The sequence below is a fragment of the Ambystoma mexicanum genome, chromosome 7p (assembly GCF_040938575.1).
Source record: "Ambystoma mexicanum isolate Mex_15411 chromosome 7p, UKY_AmexF1_1, whole genome shotgun sequence".
Classification (NCBI taxonomy): Eukaryota; Metazoa; Chordata; class Amphibia; order Caudata; family Ambystomatidae; genus Ambystoma; species Ambystoma mexicanum.
In genome coordinates this window covers 939,056,045-939,076,504 of record NC_090939.1, presented here as the reverse complement: position 1 = coordinate 939,076,504, position 20,460 = coordinate 939,056,045, and the positions used below count along the sequence as shown (strand labels likewise).

Below are 20,460 nucleotides of genomic sequence, written 5' to 3'. Positions count from 1 at the left end.
ACGTCTTCGGGTAGGGCCCAATACTTATACCTCAATCTTTCAGATACCAAACATGAAGGCTGGGAGACTTGACCTCTGGATGGAGAACCCGACTCCCCTCCCGTCAGAGCAGATCGTCTCGGTAGGGAAGACGGTGTGGAGGGCAGATGGACATCTCTAGAAGGTCTGGGTACCACGCTCTCCTGGCCCATGCCGGAGCACTGAGGATCATTCGAGAACCGAATCTCCGTAACACTTGCGGAATGATGGGGACTGGAGGAAACGCGTACAGCAGTGGGAAGGACCACTCCACTACGAATGCGTCCCCTAAGGCTCCTCTTGGAGGAAATTCTCACAAGCAGAATCTTTCGCACTTCCGGTTGATACTGGTGGCGAAGAGATCCACTTGTGGTGTTCCCCAAAGGGCGAAGATCTCCAAAAGAACTTCCTGAGCCAGCTACCACTCGTGAGAGATCGTGCTCTGCCTGCTCAGAGCATCCAACGCTGTGTTTTCATCTCCGGCCAGATGAACTGCCGAGATCGAAATTTCCTGCTGGATGGCCCAGAACCAGAGCTGCATCACCTCCCTGCACAACGGGAGTGACCCTGTCCCCCCTTTTTTGATGAAGTAGTGCATGGCCACTGTATTGTCCATCATAATCAGGACATTCTTCCCCCGCACAGACGGCAGAAAAGCCTTCAGGGCTAGCATGACAGCCCTCAGCTCTAATAGATTGATGTGGAGTCTGGACTCCCACAGAGACCAACGTCCGCTGGCTGTCAACTCATTGGCTTGAGCTCCCCAACCTGTGAGGGATGCGTCCGTCACGATCGTCAACTCCGGCCATGGCTGCCAAAATGGGGCTCCCTTCATCAGATTGCCATCGTCGGCCCACCATAGAAGATCTTGGGCGACCGAGGTCAGAATCTGAACGTGATCCGACATCCTGCCGGAGAACTGCGACCACTGCATCTTGAGAGCCCACTGCAGAGATCTCATCCGCAGCCTGGCCTCTGGCACCAGGAAGATGCAGGATGCCATGAGGCTGAGCAACCTCAAGAATTCGAACGCCGGGAGACTCTGGGCACATTGAAACTTGTCCACCATCTGCAGATTGTGATGAGCCCTCACCTGGGGAGGCGAACACTGCCCCAGGGATGTGTTGAGCACCGCTCTGATGTACTGGAGCCGCTGGGTAGGTGTCAAATGGGACTTCTTTAAATTGAGGGAGAAGCCCAGCGTGTGAAGGGAGTGGCAGGTGACAGACAGATGATCCAGGGTTTGCTCGTGAGAGCGCGCCCTGATCAACCAATCGTCCAGGCAGGGATAGACGTGAATCCCCCCTTTCCTGAGATACGCTGCCACCACCTGCATCAGCTTGGTGAAAACCCTCGGGGCAGAGGTCAATCCGAACGGCAGGACCCGAAACTGAAAATGCGAGTCGTCAACCGCAAACCTCATGTACTTCCTGTGCTTTGGATGAATCGGCACATGAAAGTAAGCATCCTTGAGGTCTAGAAACACCAACCAATCCTGAAGTTGAAGGGCCTGGAAGACTTGAGAAAGAGTTCCCATCTTGAACTTGTCCTTCCTGAAGAGCTTGTTCAACCAACGGAAGTCCATGATGGGTCTCAATCCCTCGCCTTTTTTCGGGATCATAAAATAAGGGGAATACCATCCCTTGTTCCTCTCTGCTACAGGCACCAGTTCTATGGCGCCTTTCTCCAGCAGGGATAGGATTTCCTGCGCAAGGAGCGGATCTGGACGCTACAAAGAGAGCTTCCCCGGTGCACTGTCGTGAGGCCTCTGCCGGAAGGGAAGACAGTAGCCGTGGGCTATGATCTCCAGAACCCACACATCTGAAGTAATGGCCCGCCATTCTCCAAGATGCTGCGCAAGTCTGCCCCCCAACCGGCGAACCATGGGCCTCATGACTGAGCGGATGCGGCTGCGGCAGTGCCCGAGGGCAAAGAGGCAACTGCCCGAGCGGCTTTGCCACCCCGAGTACCTTGCTTTCCACCCCGGGTACTCCTACGGTGGCCCCTTTGACTGGCAGCTCCTCTCGATCTACCAAAGGAAGAGTAATACCAAAAGGAACCTCCCCTCCATTGCTGTCCCCTAGGACGAAAAGGCAGAGGTTGACGTACTGCAGCGCTCAAAGACTTCGCTGCAGCTTTGGAGGTCTGTAACCTCTCAAGTCTCTCGTCAGCCTTGCTGCTAAACAGATGGAACACCATCAAAGGGCATGTTCAGAAGACAGGATTGCCCATCAGGAGCAAACCCCGACTTCCGCAACCACGCAAACCTGCGTATCACGGTGCTCGCAGCCATGTACTGGCTGACACAGTCTGCCATGTCCAAACCCGACTGAATGGACTCACACATGGCATCCTTGCCGTCTTGCACGAGGGCTAGAAAACCATCCCGTTCCTCCCCTTTGGGAATATGCTCAGCCGCCAAAGACACACAGTTCCACAGAGTGTGTGTGAATCTTGCTAAGGTACAAGTGGAGTTGGCCGCCTTCAACGCCATACCCCCAGCCGAAAATACCTTCCTCGCCCAACCATCAAAGCGCTTATCATCCCTATCAGGAGGGATGGTAGGGTACGCAGCCTGCTTCGAGGAGGCCGTAGCCGCCTGCACTACCAAACTCTCCGGATTAGGGTGCATCGATAAGTAGCAGGGGTCACCACTGGATGGGCGGTATTTTTCCAGAAGTGACTTATTAACTGCCAGCAGACTCTCCGGAACAGTCCAAGCCGCCGCCACCCTCCTTTGCAAAGCCATGTGAAACGGCAACACCGGGTCAGTTGGTGGACCTTGATCCAGGATGTCCGTCAAATCCTCCTGAGCAAAATCAATAGGTGGAGCAGACCACCCCAAGTATTCTGTCACCCCTGACATGAGACGCCGATAGGAGGAATCCGCATTTGCCCCAGGCTCAGGTCGGCCGAACACCACCTCCAGAGAGGTGTCAAGGCCACTAGCGTCATGCAATGACTGACGGAGTTCCTCCATCTGACTATGCCCAGACAAAAGATCATCAGGGACATCAGGAGGCACAACCATCTCATCTGACAGTTCCTGAACCTCTGAAATGTCTTGCAAAGGCTGGAAATACTCCAATCTAGGAGTAGGAACAGAATAGGGATCAAAAACAGGCCTCGCAAACTTACAGAGAGCCTTCCTCGGAGGTTCCACAGCCCTCTGGGGCACCTCCAGCAAATCCTCCAAAAACAGCGTTGAGGGCACCGAGGGAATCGGCGTCGACGTCGACCAAGGCGCTGATGGCATCGACAACTTCTTCCAGGCCGGAGCCTTGAGAGAGCCCCTCAACGGACAGGGCACCGATGGCGTCGACAAATTCTTCGAGGGCGGAGCCTCGTGAGAGCCCCTCGATGGGCACGGTGCCAATGGCGTTGACGCTTTCTTCGAGGCTTCACAGGTTCCGACGGTCTCGATGGTGTCGAGGACCAGGACCTGGATCTGGCACGGGTATGGCAATCTCCCTTGTCCGAACGGGACCTCGACGGCTCCCGTTGATCGCGCCGACCGCCCGAGCCTGAAGGCGTGCGAGTGGTGGACCGAGCCTGTTCCTTGCCGGCTTCTTTCCAAGGTGCGGACGGAACTGTGCCCTGCGATTTGAAAATCGCTAACATCTGCCGGAGGAATGATTCCCATTCGGCCGGTGACAAAGACTTGGTGGGACAAGTCAACCGTCTTGCGGATTCCTCCTCCGACGAGGACGGGGAAGGCGACCGGTGACGGCACTTCCTTGAATGCCTCGAGGAGGCAGAGGAATGGCGGGAACCACTCCTAGACCGAGACCCACTGGATTTTCGCTGACGCGGAGGGACGCCCCTCGAGTCATTGGTCGAAAGCCCAGCGGATTTTGATTTATGGAGCTTAAACACCCTACCTACCTTCAATTTCTTCTTACATTCCTGCAAGTCCTTTGACGTCAGGGACTGGCAATCCTCGCAGTCGTCGATGGCGTGGCTTTCACCGAGGCACCAGAGGCAGATGTCGTGCGGGTCCGTGATGGACATCTTCGAACCGCAGTCCCGACATTTTTTAAAGCCCAACTTCGGGGTAGAAGAAGACAAAGACATCGCTTTCGAAGAGAAGAATCGAGCGCACCGAGATTCCGAAGCAAATACGTTTGCGGAAAAAATGGAACTGAGGCTACGGGCGCCATGCGTCCTATATATAACATCCGGTGACGTCGAGCCTCGACGGAGGCCCTCGAGGGACAATGGATCGACGCCATCGACGCAGGACGCCCCCTGCCGAAAAACTTTCTGAAGCAGCTGTGGACATTACCTATCATAGATGTGGACTACGTCGCAGGACAAAATCCCCTCGAAACCTGGTATTGCACCAAAATACTATAAAGAAAATGCTGAAAGCGTGTTGTTTCACATTTGGCATTTCAGAAAATGACAAAGCCAAAAATGCCTAACTAGGTGAGCAAGATTTGTGGGGGCGTCCCCTGCTCCCTTAGTTCGGCATCTTTGCCTTTGGCGGTTGCAGGGGTGTCACCCGCATGAGCAGGGGACAAAAGAAGAAAATCCCAAAAGCTCGAGTTACAAAATGCAAACAAGTCGGCTGTGCATTTTTGTTACTGGAGCTTTTGGGATTCGTTATTTTAACGTGCACCCGGAAAACATACTGGATTTCTGCAGTCTGGAGTTTTGAGCTGTCTACTCATGGAGAAATTGAAAACGTGGCCACTGTCGCGTAGCCATTTTGGGACATTTTGATGAAGAAGATTTGGGCAGCTGAGCTTAAATCCTTGCCCCCCAACATCGCTTTCAAGGAGCCATGGGTCTTCTAAGCAGATTAAATGCAGAAACAACGGTACATACTTACCCGTAAACCAAAGGATGATTGTTGACTGACCAGGCCAAGACTTTTTTAAATTTCATACCCATGCTTTGAAACGGGATAGAAAGTTAAGCAAACTTTAAAAACCACAATGTTTGTTTGTGAACAGATTACTGTAATCCTTGACCATGTACCCTATCTAACAACAAATGAGCTCCCCGAACAGGAGCCCACTGTGTAATAGTTTATCAGCCCTAGGCAAATGTGTTAGAAGTCAAATATGAATTTGCTTTCTCTTTCCCCATACAGGCCTCCCGGTTAAATGTTAGAATTTAGCTCATGCAAAGAAACTGCTTTTGTTGAAAAATGTTGTCATGTTTGGTCTCCACGCATTATATTTTGATTGTTCCTCACTTAATATTATTCTATTTTCTGAAGCCATAGTAGCTTGCCAAAAGTGGTGCTGTAATAAATATTCACAGAATAGCATCATGTGTTCTGAGCTCCATAGTGCAGCATATGTTTAGTTTCAAAACCTTATTAATTCCAGTATAGACCGTTTTCTTCCAATGATAAGGATATGGTAGAGTGAACCTTTCATGAATGGGTCCTTTGTTGAACAAACTAAGCTGGCTTTCACTACACAGACAGGAGGTGCATGTGGAGTCACTGGGTATTTATGAGTGTAAGCCCAGGTTGTGAAACATGTGTGGACCAAACATTAACAAGATGTGAGAAGTTAGGTTTTTCCATTACACTTACAAACAGGTACTGCTAGTATACGGACTGCTCTGTCCCAGTGTGAAATTGGGTCTTTTGATAAGAGAAGATGAGACCATATTAAGATATAAATTGCAAAGCAATTTTTTCAGATCTGAATGTATCTTGAAAGAATAGGAAATGCCACCATTCATAGATATTTAGGTAACTCATCCATATGGTTTACTTTTAAATACATTTAGAAAAAAACTGCATGAACTTAAATATATGTGGTTTATCATTGTACTAGTACTGAGATGCATTTTTATTGATTCGTTTTCTATAGGCCTGAATGAAAATATTCAACACAAACTTAAATAAAATTAATTTCTGTGACATTTGAGCTTGACCAAAAAGTTGATTTTTGTGGCAATTCTATCAACAAAGATCCTCTGGGACATGGGTTTGCAACCTGTGACTCTCCAAATGTCTAGGGCATGACTCACTTTATTCCTCCCCTTTTGACTATGCCGGCGAGGACTGATGGGTGTTGTAGTCCAAAACAGTTGACGCGATAGGCGCTTGCTTGCCTGAGGTCTCTAGCATCTGGATAGAGAGTCAATATATATTCAAGCATTTGTCCAAGCATGCAGCATCTTTAATTCTTCAATCATGTAGCTTGCGAAGGGAATTGCTCAATTCCCAGTAAGCACTGGTTATGTGATTCACACACTCCACCAAGAAGCTCGGATTGCCCAGGATTGTTTCGGGTCTACATGAACCTGATGACTCTAGGGAAACATCCAACGTTTCAGGCAAAGAGGCGTTGTCAAGAGTATCTGGAACTCCAGCTTCCCCCGAAAGAATAGACGTGATGGAGGCTGGCTGGACCTGGGCCACGGCATTGGTAGTGTTTGACAACAAAGGGTATAGAAGGCCATGCAATGCGTGTCCATTTTGATCACCAATAAAAGGATTCTCGGCTGGGGTGGAAAAGTGATCGAGTATAATGTTAGAGAAGCTGGGAATTGAATGAAAAATGTGCTCATCCACAGACGGGCAAGAATTGGATTCACTGTTGGACACTTGACTATTCAAAGGTGTTACAGATTGGTCAGCCAGGGGATCCACGGTGTAGGGGGGATATGTTTGGGCCCGGGCTGGGAGCACAGGGAGGACCAGAAAGGCCCGAAGGACTAGAAAGAAGCCTAAAAGGCACTTGTTGGCAGAGTATGTGTAAATCGCTCAAATCAGAAGGTGACAGTGAGAAACATACTGAGGGCTGAGAGGCGACTTGTACCATTGAAGGTAAGTACCCGACTCCTCAGGGCCCGTTTTAATGTAGACTGCTTTAAGCCATCTTTGTTTCTTCCTGCATGGCAGCCTACTCCACTCAGGCACCTGGATTGCGTACTATGACCCGTCAGATTCTTTCTGGACATTTTACTAGACTTGCCCATTTGGCCCACCACAAGAGCCGAAAGAGCTAAATCCAGCTGTTATCCAGTATCTGTATGTGGCTCTATGACGTAGCTCTAGATACTAGATGAAGAGTAGTAAACCATACACCTCTGCACATGTGCTGACTCTAGGGGCCTACTTCACAGAAGTATTTCATAATGGCAAAACCCCATTGGAAAATGCTCTGTGAAGTGTGCCTTGGGTTAGGAGCTTGGGGTCTTTTGGAGTCCTGCTCTCCGCTCACACACAGGTGCCCCGGGTACTGTAGTTGCTGTGATTACCGGAGACAAGAGAGATCTTACCTCGAGCCACTGACAGGTGGCTACGTTTTTCAATAGTAGGCCAGCCCGCCCGCTCCGAGAGCACTACCAGGAGAAGCGTGACCTGGAGGAAGCAGACAATGCAGGCATCAATGGTGCGCAGCTGCGCACAGTGACAGGGGGCAGGACCAACCATGGAAAACTTGTTTGAACTCACGTCCTTTCTCAGTTCCTCGCCCCTTGCCGCTTTTCCACTTACTGCTCGCCACACACTGTGACGCACTTGCACACAGCACTCATCGCCTGCAGCACAGCTACTCACGACTTCACACTGCTTCGCACGGTTGTTAGAGGAAGGAACCTAGCTGCATGTCAAGCCGCACCTCGCGCAGCGAGAAAGCAAACTGCTGAGGCCGATTCCGACAATAGGGTTAGAGGGCACTTCTCCGGAGTCCAATATATCTGGAGAGCCAAAGGTTGCAGACTCCTGTTCTAGAAGGAGCATAAACAAAAAAGGGTTGGTGAAGGTGGTATCTTGGTTAAATACGTACTGAAACACAGGGGGAGTCTGCAGGACTTCTAAGAGAGCATGCATCGATGAGCCATACAAACTAGCAGGAGTAAAGAGGACCTTAAATGAACATAATACATTCAGTATTGAGCTGTTAGCCAAGCGGGTCATCACGCCAGCGATGTCAACACCAGAGTATTCATGCCTTCATATTAAGAACCAGTTGCAAACTAATTAAAATAGTCTCCATTGCCTAATGGGTCTATATTCTATCTGAAGAAAACGCACTCTCCTGACCTGCGCCTGAAGTGAAATTGTTATTGCTGGTGTGGGTGGAGCAAGAGCAAGCCGGTGTCTTATGTGCTCACAAATTCCAGTACGAGTTCACATTTATTTACCGGCTGCTCAAGTTTGCCGAGGGAAACCAGCAAATATATCTTTGGTCGCTTTTACATTTTTTCACTGGGAACTAAAGTTATGGACTATTCCTGCTTCGAGACATAAAATATTGTTAAGTCAGCACAGGTCAGTGTGTATTTTAATATATCAAAAGGACCACCATGGGTCCAATTACTAGAGTTAAGAAAAGTGAAAACATTCAAGTTGAAGGGTTTTAACCAAAGCAAGCATACATGACTAGAAAGATATCACTCACCTTTCGTTACTGTTGATGAAGGAGCTACTGTGGATTTAGGCTTTTTTGGAATCGAGATGTTTTGAACCACTGTAAAAATAAAGTGAGCATACCTATTAGACACATGCACACATGGGTGCTGAGATTAGAACCATGCTATTTACACAGTAAGATGGGTCACGATAAGACATTGTAACATGCATGCAGAATGACTGACACATGACTGATACTGTGGCTGCTCATGCAGGGAACACGAAGACCGAACTAACGGCATAAGCATGGCGCAGTCACTATTAGGGTGCTTCGAACTTTACAACCAGCATCATATGGAGCATCACCCGCCCCCAGCCCCCGAAAGAGCGAGATTCATAAGGGTAGGGTGTGTGCACCTTGCCATTAGATCATACTCCTGCTAAGCAAAGGTGGATCCATACCCGTGTAACCGGAATTATGGCCAACCTTGGTCTATGCGACAGAATATAAGCAGTCATGATGTGCAGCGTATTGGAGCGCATGGCAATTCCACGGGCAAAGGAAACCATGCAACCTGTAAACTGCAATCAAAAAGTTTAGCCTGCATGGAGGTGCCCAAATCATGCCCAAACTCATTACGGACATAAGGCTAAAAGCGAATTGGCAATGCCTCTTGACCAATTTTTACCCAAAGATAATCAGCAACATGCTTCACTTTGGCAAGAGGTCATTGCATTCTGTGTGCCTAACACTTGCTAAAGGCTATATTGAAACATTACAGAACACGTGGTTTATTTTAATATTAGCTCATCTTTCAACAAAGTATGTCTTCATCGGAGACTAATTGATTTGGCTGGCAAAAAAAAGTAAGAAGCCTCGTGTACAACTGTTACTGGTCGGAAGTCTGCGCATGGCATTTCCATCAAAGTTAAAATCATTGTTTTTCTCTGTGCCTGAATATATGTTTGCTTTCCAGGAAAATGCAGCTTGCAACTCAGCAGGACTGTTGTCTGGTAGAGATCTTGCCTGTTAAACACTAAAGCCTAAATGTGCCCCCGACCCCCGTAATGCCGAGGGTCTGTTAAAATATTATGACGGCAACTGGAACAATTAATATGCACTGCTTTCTAATGTGATGGTTGGCAGAATTCGATGACTTCTAGCTGGTTTCCCCTATATCCTCGTCAGCTGTACACATTACCGTTTTATCAAAATGTAATTTGACATGTTTGTGAGCTTCCAAATGTAATTCTTCTGTACTATTTCAGTTATATTTCAAACTCAATAAACACAAAGTCATTCCTTTGTTGAAGCATGGTTTCTGGGATTATTCTAACTGCGAAAGGACGTCGCACCAAGCAATAACACCCGTGCCCCAAATAGCTTTTTTCCATGGTGTGTTTTTTCATTGTAAATACGTTGGAACAACCATGGAGAACAAGTCAAATGAGAACGGGTTTAAATATAACCCATGTGCTCATTGTTAGATGATTGCTATGGGTGGCTGGCGGCCCAGCCTGGGATACTGATTTTGACAAATTCATGTGTCTAATTCACAAATGGGCATGGCAACAGAATGTGATGCGCACAGGGCACATCACATTGGCAAACTGGGTCAAGAGACACAAAGATCCTTTGTCGGAGGGGAGCAGTGTGATAAGAAAGCCAGTAAAATAGGCTTTCCTTCTCACCTGGGAGAAGCCCAGACAGAACTGCTAGGATAGGTCCCCACTGCACAGAAACACAGGCAACTCGAGACATGTTTCAGCCTTGTTGGGCCTCATCAGTGAGGTGAAACTTGGTTCCCTATGGCGCAGCCAGCAAGGGACCCACATCTGGGCATACCCTTTCTGACACAGGAAGACGAACTATAACCAAAAACCTGATGGTGGAAGGTTGCATATGGTCTTTCCCCTTCTGTAATGGCTTGGCAGGCTGAAGAATGATGGCCTGGTGGGTTGCCCAGAGCAATGCCAGAGGTTATGATTAATTCAAAACCTTCCAGTCATCACCTCTTTTGTTTCGCATAAGTTAACCAGAGTGGGACGGGTATGCCCAGATGTGGGTCCTGAGCCTGCTGGGCCTAAAGACCCAAGCTACTCCTCATTGATGACGTCCATTGAGGCCGAAGCATGTCTTATTTATTTGTATTTGTATTTGTATTTGTATTATTTGTATAGCGCAAACCAGGGCCGGAGGCTACAGGGCGCATATCTTGAAGGCAAAGGTTACATAAGTTGCATACAGTGATTATATATCAATCAATAAATATAGCATAGGAATAGGCAAGGGTAAGTACCACGATACAAGGTTTGTCGAATAGTACATCCACACAAAGGTTATCGCATCATGTTTTCAGAGTGTAGTTTGGGCATTGGAGGTGACTAACCAACCTTTGGCTTTGTGTTTGAATAGGTTGAGGGAAGGGAGGTTTCTGATAGTCAAAGGGACAGCGTTCCACAATTTGGCTACCAGGACTGGGAAGCTGGATCCGCCAGCTGTTTGGAGCTTGTATCTAGGTATCCGTAAGCTCTGGTTCAGGGTAGATCTAAGTGAGCGAGCTGGGGTGTACAGCGTGAATCGTGAGGAGAGATAAATGGGGGCCTGGTTGTTCATGCATTTGTAGGTTAGTGCAAGCAATTTTAGTGAGATCCTTTGGATGACTGACAACCAATGGAGGGGGATGTCTGGGGATGCTTGTGCTCTCATGCAGAAGGGATGTGACCTAGCAGTTCTGGCTGGACTACCCTATTGGGTTGGGATCAAGCCTCATTTGCATATGGTATTTCCCCTTCTGTAATGGCTTGGCAGGCTGAAGAACAATGGTCTGGAGGGTGGCCCAGAGCAATGCCAGAGGTTAGGATTAATTCCAAACCTCCCAGACATCACCTCTTTTGTTTTGTTGATGGAGATACAACTAGCATAGTGTCAGCAGGACGTCGGGTGGCTCTGGGGAGGTTGTGGAAAGTGTGTTTAGCAAAGGTGAGGATTCTGTCTCGTGGGAAGAAGAAGTAGAGAAGAAGGCCAAGGAATAGGCTCAAGCAATAGTCAAGTTGGCGCAGCACAAGGGTGGAGATTAGAGTTTTCATAGAGTGGTTAGTAAGAAATGGACACATTTTCCAAATGTTGAGGAAGTTAATACTAGTAGCCAAGGCAGTGCTGAATAAGTACAGTAAGATGTTGGTATCTAAGAGGACCCCATGGCTGTGAAGAAGGGAGAAAATAATTTGAGTCCCATCAGCAAAGTGGTGAAAGTAGAAGCCAAAGGACAAAATAAGTCTTCATGGGGCAAAGGTACAGAGTGTGAAAAGCAAGGGGCCAAGGACTGACCCTTGTGGAACACTAGCAGGGAGAGCTGGGTGGTCAGAGGTTTGTGAGTTCCAGGAGAATTTAAAGGATTGATTTACCAGTTAGGAGGCGATCCAGGTGAGAGAAGATTTGTGAAACTCAAGGTCCTGAATATAGAGAATGAGGAGGAGAAGTGGAAAGTGTCAAAAGCGACATAGAGGTCCAAAAGCATAAATATAATAGAGTTTGGGGTGGTGAGCATCAGAGAGAAAGTTGGAGATGTGCATGAGTGCAGTCTCTGTGGAGTGTTTACAACGGAAGCCAGGTTGCATTAGATCACCAAGGCCATTATTCTCAAGGTGCTTAGTGATCCGGTTGAAGAACAACAACTCAAGGACCTTTGAATAATTGGGACGGGGAGAAACTGGGTGATAGTTTTCTGCTACATTTGGGTCAGCAAATAGGAGTAGGAAAGATTTGAAGACGGCAGAGAAGAGTCCAGCAGAGATTGAGTAGTTAAAGAGCTCTGAGATATACAAGTAGGTGATTGAGACTATGCCTTTGAATGTTTGAGGAGCAATTGGCCTTATAGGAGTGCAAGATGGGTTGGTGTTGTGAAGGATGCATGCTGATTCGGTAGGGGTGAAGTGAGTTGAGGGTAGAATTGGTAGCGTGGATAGGTGGTGGACACAAGGAGAGAGAGAAGGGGTGTGAGAGTGTAACAAATGTTAGAGATTTCTTGGGGAAAAGTTATGAGCACAGTAATTAGCAGAAAGGGAGGCAGTGATGAATATTGGCTTGGGAGGTGTAAGCGAAGTTACAGACAAAAAAATGGCTTGGGAGGTGTAAGCGAGGGTAGACAAAAAATTATGGGGTGATTGCAAAGGGGAGAGATTGGATTTTTGAAGCGGGTGGATTTGGCAGAGTGTAGTACAGAGGTGAGGGCAGCAAGGGATTTTTGGTAGGCTAGGAGTAGGGTGGGTGTCTGTGCTTTGTGCCAGCATTGCAGGCCACAGTGCATGTTTGTTTTCAGGGTCTAAATCTTAGAGGTGCTCCACGACTGAGGATGGGAAGGTGAGAATGTGCGAGCAGAATAGTGTGGGTCAAAAGAAGTCATAAGTGAATAGTGAAAGTCAGAAAAAGTATTTTCCATGGAAGAGACATGAATAGGGGAGAGAGACAGGAGAGAGGTCCTCTCATCATCAACATAAGGGGCAAGAGAGTCTTACCTAAATTTGCTCTTAGTCATTCAAGAGGAGAGAAGAGGAGTAGAGGTTGGAGGGACATAGGTGTTAAAGTGAACAATTGAATGACCAGAGAGAGAGGGGTCGATAGTGAGGTCCTAGCAGGAGAACAAAGTAGAGAGAAAGACGAGGTCAATAGATTTCGCACCACAGTGGCAAGGCTGTCCACAGAGGGAGTGGTCAGATAAGGCAGTGGCTGCGGAGGGCTTGGGAAGGTTAAAGTCCCCCAGCATGACAATGGGAATGTCATTAGGAAGTGACTCAAAGAGAAGGTTCATGTCAGGGAAGGAGGAGTTGGGAGGCCTGAGGGGTCCATAGCTGGCCAGAATAATAAGTAGTTTAATAGTGGCATATTCAAAAGAGGAAGCAATGATGTCAGTGAGGTACAAAGGGCAGAGTTGAGGTCCTTATTGATAAAGAACCTTAAACCGGCACCCTTCCCAGTAGGATGAGAAAAGATAGGAAGTGGGGGAGAGGAGCAGGTGTTTTGTGTGGCGGATAAATGAGGTTGATGATCCTGGGAGAACAAGTGTGTTTCGTTTGAGGTGTGCGAATGCAGGGTTGAGGCGGGAGATGGGAAGGGTAGAGAGTGAGGCAGAAGATAGAGTGAGTTGAGGTTGGCTACAAGAGAAGGGAAGCAGAGGAGTGAGTCCAAGGAAGAATGGAACAAAGTCAAAATGCATGATGGAGGGTAAAACAAATAGGCAAGTAAAGACAGTGAAGAAAGGGTTCACCCCAAGGGAGAGAGGTGGGGGAGAGGAGCGGGAGGGGGGAAGGTTGGCTGAGAGAAAGCAGGTGTTAGTTCTGAGTTGGGCTAGAGCGGGGCTATAGGTAACCAAAAGGCAGTTAACAGGCGCAAAACAGGAATATTTCTTGGTCTGTGATGAATGAATAGTCAACAGTTGTAAGGATACCTATGTGTGGAAGCAGGAGTCATGCAAAGGTTGAGCACAGCGAAGTCCTGGCTTCAGCAGGGGTTCCTGCTTCAACAGGGAACTACCTGTTGTGGCTTTTGGTCTTAGCTCTAGACCCTCAGAGGAGACTTAATAATAACAGATGCAGAGTGGAAGCCATGTGGAAGACTGTGTTGGCTACAGAGTGCCATGTGACAGACTTGCAGGCAGGGTCCTGTATGCTGTAGGCCCAGGGAGCTTCATTTTGCAGGCAGCACCCTCAGATGATGCACAGGATCCTCTGGGAAAGCAAAAGAAAAATAGCTTTCAAATGAACATCCAGTCATATGACCCCTCTGGTAGCGAAAACCTGTGCTCCAGGTGGCTTTCAGGCTTGCAGGTAGGGTGCACGCAGGATTCTGGGTAGTGTATGCCAAGGGAGCTTTGCTTTTCAGGAAGGACCCCGAGATGGTGCAAAAGATACTCATATGTGTTACAAGCGGGTGGTCAGGGCCGGCACAGAAACTACAATGACTTTTTCAAAGGCAATCCTGGCATATCTTTGGCATTGGCTACAGGACAATGTGAAAAATGGCAATGCTTGCATACCTTGTGCACAGCCAGCATGAACAAGTTTGCACTGTGGCAATATTTGCATAGATAATGTGGACGCATCATCATGAAGTGTGTCTTATAGTGGAAGTGTTGGCATATGTTGTGGGCACAAGCATCATGAACTGTCTTATGCAGTGGCAGTGCTGCCATGTATTAAGGGCACTTTATTAATGAAAGTGTGCTTAACAGTGGCAATTCTTCCATCTATTATGGGCACAAGCATCATAAACATGTGTTGGAAAAATCCAAACAATGGGCAGCAACCAGCAGTACACATGAGCATTTTCCATTTTTTACCCTGCGGTTTGAGCATCGTATTGCTTTCATAGATACTTTTACGCACAAAAAGCATGCTTTAAAACAATGAGTTGAAAAGGTTTATTTTAAACAACTTCATGGGCCAATAAGCTTCTGACTTTTGCATAGTTCGTTCAGGCTCCCTCGCTTTTCCCCATCACACGCACCAATGTGGGCAAAATATTTACGCCCCTCCAGAGCAAAGATTCACACAGTCACTGATTTATACTGCATGTGTTTTAACCTACCTGACTAACCAAAAGCCTGAGTTGAAATGTACTTACCTAGGATATAACCAACTTTAGTACATTCAAAATTATGTGATTAAGAGAAAGAAGTCGACACAGGAAATAAAGCTTCTAGTTGATACACATCTTAAAATTGCATTGACCATGTTCTTAAGAGAAATGTTCACATTGCATCATACTTTCATATGTGAAATAATTAAATTATATTGTCTTGTTTCAACCACTACAGTCTTTTGAACCTATAAGACAGTTTACCACAACATCCTCTATGCATCCCAGAGTGGTGATATTTCTATGGAAGTTTACTGCATGAGAGGTGTTCCTTCAAAAGAAATGAATCACTGTCTTGACATCTCATGAGGGATGTCACAGCACTATTTCTACAGCTGCATTACATATTCCAGTTTGTTTTTATCAATTTATTAATATATGTATAACGTGCCAAAGGCCCGCGGGCATTAAGGCACACAATGACACATGAGACAGAAACACCAAAATCTATACAAATAGAAGAGGAGGTCTATTCTGTGAATGACGGAAAGCGGGGATTAGTTGAACAATGCAGTGTTCAGCGATCTTCGGAAAGAGGAGAAATTCTCCTCCTGTCTTATGTTCAGAGGAAATGCGTTCCAGACTATGCCTGCCTGGACTGGGAAGGATCTGCCTTTTCCTTTGGTCTGTTTAAATCTAGTACAGCACAGGAGATTAGTGTTGCAGGATCGCAGGGCTCTTTTCGGTTCGTATTTGACAAGCTTTTCCTGAAGATAAACAGATACTTTGCTGTGGAGACATTTATATACTAGATTAACCACTTTAAATTGTATTCGGGCAGCCACTGGCAGCTAATGCATGCCTTTCCTAATGTTGGAAATGTGAGTTCTGTAGGGAACATCCTTCACAATGCGGATGGCATCATTTTGCAAGACTTGCAGTCTATTTATGCAGTCTTCATTTTCCCCAGCCAAAAGTGCATTGCAAAGAAATAGAACACACCTGTTCACCATTCAAACCATTTTTCACAGATGTAGCGTTTTTTTGTTTCTCTATAAAGAACAAAAGGCCAGACTTCTCTGTTTTAGACATCTTGCCAAAAATTAAACAAATAACTTTTAAAGCAAGGTTCTCTCGGTTTATAGAAAACATGTTCGGAATTATTTCCTCAAAGACACATATATTTAAACCTTCTAAATTTCTTTTCTGTTTATTTAAAACTGAAATATCAAAATCTAAAAGCAATCAAGAACAGAGATTACTTTCCAGGCTGCCTAGATCTATCCAAAGATTACTAGCAACACGTGTGCCCATAGAAAACCTACAATATATTTAAATTAATAAGTAAGATCAGACAGAAATCATAAGAACCTGCTTTAAACAAGAAAAACAAATTCGAGAAACATGGGCCCTCATTACAGAATAATTACTGTCTGCCAGAATGGGAAAGATTTAGTGGGTGTTAAAAACAGGATGAACGGGACATTTTACTACCCAATCTGCCATTTTTGGCCAGCGATTCCAGGGAAGGGACCTTTGTGGCTTTCTCCGCATTAGCGGGTGGCCGCTCAATCGACCCATACACATGCTGCAGGACTTTGTGACTCCAAGGGCCCCTCTGCAAAATCCACCCAGGTTTAGACCAGCTGTGAACCGATCTAAAATGGGGAGATTTTTCTTCATTTATCACCGGCTCTGTAATACCCAGTGTTAGGCAGAATTCTGTGCAGTGCCCTTAGGGACCACTAAACACAATTAAGACTACAGGTGGCAATACAAGTTGTACCTTTGGTACAAGCCTGTACTACTATGTTAAAGTGGTAGCAGTAGTGGAGCAGCCAGGCCTATCTCAAGAGTATATGAGCAGTAGAAGAGATTACACAAAGGGACCACAATTACTGTGACTCAAGCAAACACTGACTCAAGGTTTCAGGTAGAAAAATATAAGTACATTTATTTTAAAACCATTCGTTATCAACACAACATTTCTATTAAATTTAAAAACACACGTTAAATACACTACAACTGAAAAATTCACTTTGTACGCTAGGAATCAAGGTAAGTACCCTGTGTTTGAGAGAACCGGTATAATGGAACAATGCACGTTACTGTGAACACGATTGCGATCACTTTTTGACAGTTCGGTCTACTAAATAAACACGTATACACGGCAAGAAATGCTACTGGGGCAAAAACACACTTAGCACCTTAGATACCCAGAGAGAGTTGGGGGCAAAAATCATAGGCAATATGTTAGTTAGGCAAACAGAATCAAAGAACACTCATGGACAGAAATGCAAGAGTCAAGAGTCCGGAGCCAGTGTCAAGTGGAACCGGGTTCCTGTGTCGAGGATCACACGTCGGATAGTTCGCGATTCAAAGTTGCCAAGAGTACTTTAGATACTGTCAAATGTTCGGAAGCAAAAGTTCTAAGAAGGAGGGAAAAATAAGGGCAAGCCTTATAAGCGAGAAATAGGGATTTCACCCAAGATTCCTCAAACAGGACACAGTATCTTTTCAAAGAAGAAGCTGGTGCCACGGCAGTTGTTCCTGGTAGTTTCCTGTAGACCCACGATTCCTGGCTTCGGCACAAAGAAGGACGATGAAGGGGGTCTACACCACACAGGGCTGAGGCTGGCAGCAGCGACGATGAATAAAAGGTGCGCACCTTAAAAACAGGAGAGGCTCTTCAGGTGGCTATCCGGAACACTTCAGCCGTGTTGTGCGATTTTGACCACGAAGGGAACCTCTGGCTGAAGAAGATGAGCTGGTTATCCCCACCAAGCTCAAGGGAAGAAGACTCCGGACTGGATCTTCTCTTAGTCGTTGAAGGGTAGATAGCTCAGGACTGCAGCAGGGCTTCACCGGGACGGGATAGTTGCAGCAGTCGACATTTCCGCCGCTTCTCTTCGGTTCGTTGTAGTTCCAGTGGCGACTCTCTGACTTCCAGCCCAAGAGCTCTGCCTTTTAGCGAAAATCCCCCATTCACACAGCCTGGCTGTCAATCACCCAGCAGGGAGGTTGTCCAGCCCGGACAACCACCTCAGCCAATCATGAACAAGTGTGACTTGGGTTTCCTAGGATACCCTGTGCAGGGGGTGACTACACCCCTCCCTCACATTTAGCCCACCTAGACACCCAGGCGCCTTGAGGAGGGCTTCTTGGCAGAAGCCCGCCAGAAGACAGTGAACAAAGAAGGCAACCCTGGTTTGCCACGCAAAGTAAAACACAAGAAGGAGTTTAACAAAAAGAAATAGCGAATAAACCGCACCGGAGCCAAAAGAAAAAGCATTTGGTCAAGTGGGTTTAAGCTCGAGGCTAACACAATAGCCTACAATATTACCACGGTTATATAAAATAACTGCGGTAGAAAATTAGGGTAGATACCACTGCCACCAGCCATGTCTAAATATTAAAAGAGCGAAACAATGCTCTAGGAGGTACAGATTAAAAAGGGCTATGGAGTAACCCTTTCCAGCACTCCATGTAGGATGGGATGTACTGGATCTGTGGTTAATTTGACTTGTTAATGGTAACTTTACCCTTTTCTGCGGGACAGTAGTCAGCCTCAGAAATGGAGTCGGTGGGAAGTCTGAACGACAGCCCTTTGTCACTGCACGGAAGATGCAGTGTGACACACAAAAAAAAAGGGGGCTACTGAAGTGGTGTACTCCAGAGTCCACAATCACCAAAAACAGGTAAAAACACATAGCAAAATACAAGTAAGAGTGGGGGAAAAGCTCACACTCTTACCAAGTGGAAAGAAATAACTCAAGAGATCCAGCAAAGCTGCGGAGGGACGCACTAGGTAAGGGAAATTAGCCATGAAATGAGAATTCTCCCTAACACCCCCCCCCCCCCAAAACTAAGGGACAGGAGGATTTAATCCACTCCTGGATGGTTCTCATACCTCTAGTCGGTTATAAACATCATAGAGAGACCATCAGCATTTTGGTGGTGACCTTCTGCTCTGTGCTCAATGGAAAAATCAAATCCTTGCAGGCAGATTGACCATCTGAGTAACTTTGGGTTTCCCCTTTCATTTGCATCAGCCATCTCAAGGGTTGGTGGTCAGTCTGAATGATGAAGGTAGATCCATACAAGTATGATCTAAACCTCTTCAGTGACCACACAATAGCAAAACATTCTCGTTCTATTGTTGCCCACCTTGTCTCAGGATCCTTTAACTTCCTGCTGATGAAACACATGGGGTGTTCCCTACCTTTCTCATCCAGTTGACTATGGACTGCACCTATACCTACATTAGAAGCATCAGTTTGTACAATGAAGGGTTGGTGATAATCAGGAGCTCTTAGGACTGGGGCTTGACAAAGGGCTTTCTTTAGTCCTTCAAAGGCTTGATTGCACTCCTCATTCCATTTGACCTTTTTAGGAAATTTGGGAGAGGAGATGACATTCAAGGGAGAAGCTATGGACCCATAGTTCTCTATGAAGTTCCTATAGTACCCAGTGAGACCTAAGAAGGCTCTCCCTTGGGTTTGAGTATTAGGAGTGGCCCAGTTTTGTACAGCTTGTACTTTGCTAGGTAATGGCCTTATTTCACCTCCTCCTACCTCATGTCCAAGGTAGACCACTGTACTCTGACCAATTTGACATTTGCTTGCCTTTATGATCAGATGGGCCTGTTCCAGAGCCTGCAATACAGGCTCTGGATGCAGAATGCAGAATCTTAACTCCTTGGATCCTGCCTTTGGTACAAGCACAATTGGGCTAGACCATGGGCTAGTAGAGGGCTCTATAACCCCGAGATCAAGCATTTTGTTGACCTCATTCCTTATATGGGTTCTTACATTGTCAGACATTCTGTAACCCCTGCTTTTGTCAGGCAAACAGTCACCAGTGAGTATATCATGCTGGCCCCAAGGAGTTAAGCCTAGTAAAAGTGAGAACAGGGAGGCAAACGGATTCAACAGTAACTTGCACTCATCCTGCTGGTCAGATGTGAGATTGGAAGAGAGATTAACTCCTTCCACTTGCTCATCTAAAGGTAAGCCTCTGAGGAGGTCAGGCAGAGGATCACTCTCTCCTCCTCCTGAGCTGAAGCTAGAAGCAAAGCTCCTATGTCAGGTCGAGAGACATATGCCTTCAAACGGTGGGTGTGAAAGACTCTGGGAGCCTCCTTAGGTTTGTCTAAGTCCACCAGATAGTTCACCTCTCCACATTTGCCCACAACTTTGAAGGGTCCTATCCATTTGTCCTGCAAGGCCCTCTGCCTTGTGGGGACCATAACAAGAACAAGCTGGTCTTGAGTAAACTCAACCATGTTAGCCTTCTGGTCGTGTTTGACCAGAGCTTGACCAGCCTTCAAGTTATCAGTTGCCTCTGCCATCATGTTTGATATTCTCCTCCGGAGACCTATCACATAGTCAGTCACTCTGACTGGCTTGGGGGAAGGAGCACTCTCCAACCGCTCCTTCATCAGGACCAATGGACCTCTGACTGGATGGCCATAAAGAAGTTCGAAGGGACTAAATCCTACTCCCTCCTGAGGGACTTCTCTATATGCAAAGAGACGGCA

At 46.8% G+C, this 20,460-nt stretch overlaps 1 protein-coding gene across 1 annotated transcript in view; it reads right to left on the bottom strand.

Moving 5' to 3' along the window:
* Positions 1 to 20,460, bottom strand: part of ABI3BP (ABI family member 3 binding protein) — a 1,926,231-nt gene that overhangs the window by 1,037,898 nt on the left and 867,873 nt on the right. Inside the window, exon 8 of the mRNA XM_069637268.1 lies at positions 8,394 to 8,462. Within this exon, the coding sequence (XP_069493369.1) occupies positions 8,394 to 8,462 (69 nt within the window). The remainder of the gene's footprint in view (positions 1 to 8,393; positions 8,463 to 20,460) is intronic.